Consider the following 4,922-nt stretch of genomic DNA (forward strand, 5'->3'; position numbering starts at 1 on the left):
CAATTGTGTTCGTGTCTTCCCCCCCTCCCTTGCCTCCTTCTCTCAACTTTGAAACTTAATTCCAACTCTATCTGACACAAGTGAAAGTTTTTTCAAATATACTACATTTCTAAAAGTTTCTTGAAAAAATAGATGACTCAGAGATGTTCATAAATGCCCGGAGGATGGTGAGTTCAATGGCTACTAAACTCGCCAGAGTCTATATAGGTTAGAGAAACTGCAAACACCCCAGACACAGGAAGACTGTCGGATCATGATTTCCTCACATAGCAAAAAAACAAACCTAAAGATAGACATGAGGCTTCTCTAGACTATACATTCATGGAATTACTTAAAATAAATCAGGTCTGCAAGCTCCACTGTAGCTTGTCTGTAGACCAGCAATGTGGTTTACAAAGCTCCCGAGCAGCCTACATATAGAAATAAAGTAAAAGTACATCACATTTTTAAAAAAAAAAAAATCCAACTGTGGACCTCACACTGTGGTAACTTCCAGTAGCAAGAGTGGTCCTCCTTGTGAGGTTCAAGGAACCCACAGCAGTGGATGCCTTGCACACCTTTCCTTCTAGAAGACTTATCTCACTTGCCAGCACCAAGCTGGCCAGTTCGTCACAGACCTCTGCTACATTACATATTCCCTATTGAGAGAGGAGGACTTGAATCTAACACCAGCTGAGCTGCCCGTTCATGCAGATCACTGTGACTAAATAGGCACCTCAAGCCTGGTCATGTCCGTTTTACCTTGTCTGCCTGACCAGGTGACAGCAGAAAATCCCAATTCTCGAATTTCCTGAAAAAAATCCCAAAACAATATGTTGTGTTCAGGCATGGAAATAAGAACACGGCTTGGCTTCATTTACTCCCGAGTCCTATGTTTCCAAGCTTTCAGTACTGTATTCCACCACTCTCCATCAAAAGTAGCTCTTCTGGAGAGGCAGCAGCTGTTTCTCACCTGTGGTTCTCTGCAAACTTGATGCCTTCTTTCTCCTTCTGAGATGTGACACGACAGATGGGAGCAGAGAGCACCAACATGCAAACCCTCATCTGCCTTCTTGAAGACTCAGTTCAGACCAAACCAAACTTGAAATTACCTTAGACTTTCAGTCTTAAGCACCAGCAGACTCTGTTTTAACAAACACCTACGATTCACACCTTTCGAATCAGCGAAGTGGCCAGTCACTGTCTTCAAACACAAAGGGCAACAGCTGCCTCGGCTGCTGTTTATGGAAGACACTATTTAGAAAGAATACGGGAACTGAACCAGGAACCTCTGAAACGAAAGCTAGAACCAGTACAAAGAAAGTAGCAAATCAATAGTCTGTCACTCAGGCCCAGTGGGAGGCATGCCACATACTCACAGATGGGTTGTATCGGTACCAGCCATTTGCCCTCTCTCCGATTTGCTCCTTTTATGATGGAGCTCAGGCTGTGAAGTAACCTACAAAGCTTTTAAATTACTATCTGTAGTATCCAAACATTCAGACTTCCTGAGGAATTCTTTTTTTTGAAAAATGCACATTTTGTGCTAGTCTCCAGAAGCATGCTTGTTCCAGTACAATTTACGTTTTTTGCACTGAACTTACTGGATTAAATGAAAAACAGTCCTGGAAGTAACAGCTGGTACCCACAGCTCTCATTTATTCTCAATGGCTGCTCTAAATTCTGGACTAGGGTTGCACCCTTGTGCACCACCTTTTCACAGATGCTTTGGCATCCAGTGGCACAATTTGCATGAGGAATAAAATATAAGGAGAAAGACCACCTTCCCCCAAATATAACCTAGAGCTTAAGAGTTAAAAACACCATGCTGGGAGCCGATTAGCAGTTCTCACCACAGAACTATTAAAGAACTGGGCGCTACTTTCAACATACATCCAGCTGTGGTTTTGAGTATAGGGAGAGGCTGTGCTTTGTGAGTGTATCAGTAATGATACGTTACAGGCACATTTGGAGCACGCACACCACGGTGTACTTTTCAGGCAATTTAATATGGAATAAATGCCCAGATCAAGTACCTAGAAAAAGGCTTCAAACAAAAAGCAGACCTCAAGCTGCTCAGCTATGAAAAGATGGAGGCAATGTGTAATACCTAAATTCTACTTCTGAATCCAGCCAGGAAAACGCTCCCCGGCTCCCCATCTTAGCTGCGTAGCAGATTTCCACTGGAAGAAAACCTGCGCATGTGAGCAGGGAAGAAACCGTTTTGTCTTAAAAGGATCACTGCAGACCCAATCCAGGCAAGGCGCACAAACGAAAAGAGCACCTCATCATTGCTGGAGTCCTAGGGAACTTTACCAGACAGACTGGATGAAACTCCAAGCCTTGCAAGCACCAGCAGGCTCTGGCGGGTGGCATGCTCGGACAAGGGGGCCTAAATAGCACACCGCTCCCAGAGTCCTCCCTGGGTCCTGGTATCAAGTCATTGCTACAGGTAACTGCCACTTTGACTATCAACCTAAAGATACTCGAAAGCTAAGAAAACATCAAGCTTTAATGAGATAAAATCAAATCACTTTGCTTCATGAGATTTAGGATTTTCAATTTTGAGTGGCACTAAGCCAAAATACCTTTTAAAAACTCTCTGCCAATCTCCCCTCCTAGGTATCCCGTCTTAGGTATTAAAAATAAAGGGGAACTATTAAAAACAAGGGGAATTAGATTTTTTGTTTGTCGGGTTTGGTTTGTTTTTTTTTTTTGGTTAAGATGACAGTCATAGTTATCAAAGTTGAAAGCATTTACTGGCAAATCAATAACTGCTTAAAATAGAAACATTTTCTCCATTAGGGAGGCTGAAGTTAGACTCTACGGTTTAAATAAAATCTCATACTCCTGCACCACTATCAACTACCTGAACTGGAATAAATCATGAAGTTTTTGTCCAGTCTATTTCAACACACATTCTGCAGCCCTTCCAATATATCTGTTAAGAGAAAGCAATGAAAGACTGATGTTATTAACTTTGAGCCAATTATTTACGGACTGTTACTTTCTAATTAATATACATAAATGCACAGATGTGTAATGCCAGAGAAGTGCCCACATTGAAACCCTGAAACTAGTAAATAGAAGTTTCAGTATTTTATTAAAATAGCATATTCAACCACTGTAACCAATAATACATTAACTTTATTCCCAGAGTACGCACAACACAGTAGTGATTCAAAATATCCTTATCCATGGTAATCAATGAAAATATCTCAAATTCAAGTGTACAACTAAAACTAAACCTTTGAAAAAATCTCTCCTTTAAAGAATACATAAAGCTCTCATACAGAATTCTTTTAAACTCCTCTATACTTAGATGTCAGTATCTCTCACCTGACAATACCACTAGCTTTTTTCTTATGCATAGTAGAACATCTCATATTTTATAGTACCCATTTTATAAATAAATTGGCATTTTCCATCCCGTTTGTGTTTATCATCAGCTTCACAAAGAAACCAGTAAATAAAACTGTCAAGGACAGTCACAACAAAATGATCTCACAGCAAGATATAAAACTTGAAGATACTAAAAGATGCTTCTACTCTATTTTACATAAAAAGACAGATTTAAAAAGTGCAAGGCAAGATTTGCAGGGGAAGGGGAATATTTGTTTGTTATTTTTAGGCACATCCACTTCTTTAAAGCAAGCTTCAGAATGAAATTCCAGTTTGTTCTTCATGATACCTGTTTCAAAGTCTCTCTCAAAAAAAACAAGAAGAAAAAAAAATTACATCCGTCAAATGTCAAGCAGGGAATTTCCTGTCCAACTAATAGTCTTCAGTTATGTCTTGTTCTTCCTTTTTTCATCCTTGCAGGTTTTGGTTTGGGAATATACTGATTGTTTGCCTGATACTCAAGTTCTTTACGGAAGTAATGAATTGCTTTATTCAAACCTTCTTCCAATGGGACCTGTTCCCAAAAGTGAGGAGAGAATCGTATCACTCTAAATTCACATCAGCTCTTTTAACAATGGTATCTTTTTTAATACAGCTATCAAAAGACTGCTAGGAAGTCTCATTCTTAGCCAATGTAAGTATTAACAGCACCACATACTGGTTACATCTCTGCACTACTAATGCATGTTAGCTTTTAAACATCAGATATATCTTCTGACGTAGTAAGTCAAAAAACCCAACAAATTCAAATCTCATCGGATGGTTATGATTGGTCTGTTTAGTGTCAAAACAGACTTACATAATTCTACTTTCAATTCATAATACATTTAAAGAGATAAGCACACAGAAATTTAAGCCCCTTCTGTTTTTAATCATTAAAGATCCTCTTTTGCAGAATCTCACGGAATGGTATATACCACAGAAAGGTATAAAGATGGTGGGTTTTTTTTTAATTTTTTATTTCTTCAGTGCTCCACTGATACACAGAAAAAGGGATACGAATTATCATCCAGTATCTCATTTGATATTCTTAAATCCTATACAAATAATTGTAATTCTTCATATACTATGCCTGTAAACACTATGATTTGTAGACAGGAACAACAGAAATACTACCCACTTTTCTCAGGAGCCATATCCTCTGACATGCTTGCTGATACCATCATCAATACAGAAGGATAAAATAGCAGCACAAAAACTACTTGCCTTGATGTACCAACACTGTACTGCTACTTCAGAGTAAGTTTTGGTACCGACTGTGCCAAACACAGAAGGTCAGAAGTATAAAAGTTAACTGTTTTAAATCTTTCGTGATTGTAACACTTGCCATCGTCCTTATGCTTTTAGACATAGTCTATTAATATCTGGCGCCTCTGTAAATCCTTTCAGAAGGGTTTGGAGCTACCTTTTTCTATTAATAGGCTTACATTTACTAGATAGGTTCACATGTTTCCTGGAAAGATTTTTGTCTGCATATCTAAAAAAGCCTACAAACCACTGTGCTAGCTAGAATGGGGAGCTAGCTAAGAAAGTCACACTCT

The 4,922-nt window shown here is 39.0% G+C and overlaps 1 protein-coding gene across 1 annotated transcript in view; it reads right to left on the bottom strand.

The window, feature by feature from the left end:
* Positions 1-3,059: 3,059 nt before the first annotated feature.
* Positions 3,060-4,922, bottom strand: part of UXS1 (UDP-glucuronate decarboxylase 1) — a gene marked incomplete at its 5' end in the record, with an annotated part of 12,586 nt that continues 10,723 nt past the window's right edge. Inside the window, one exon of the mRNA XM_009572089.1 lies at positions 3,060-3,895. Within this exon, the coding sequence (XP_009570384.1) occupies positions 3,764-3,895 (132 nt within the window). The remainder of the gene's footprint in view (positions 3,896-4,922) is intronic.

This window comes from Fulmarus glacialis, unplaced genomic scaffold, assembly GCF_000690835.1.
Source record: "Fulmarus glacialis isolate BGI_N327 unplaced genomic scaffold, ASM69083v1 scaffold15772, whole genome shotgun sequence".
Taxonomy (NCBI): Eukaryota; Metazoa; Chordata; class Aves; order Procellariiformes; family Procellariidae; genus Fulmarus; species Fulmarus glacialis.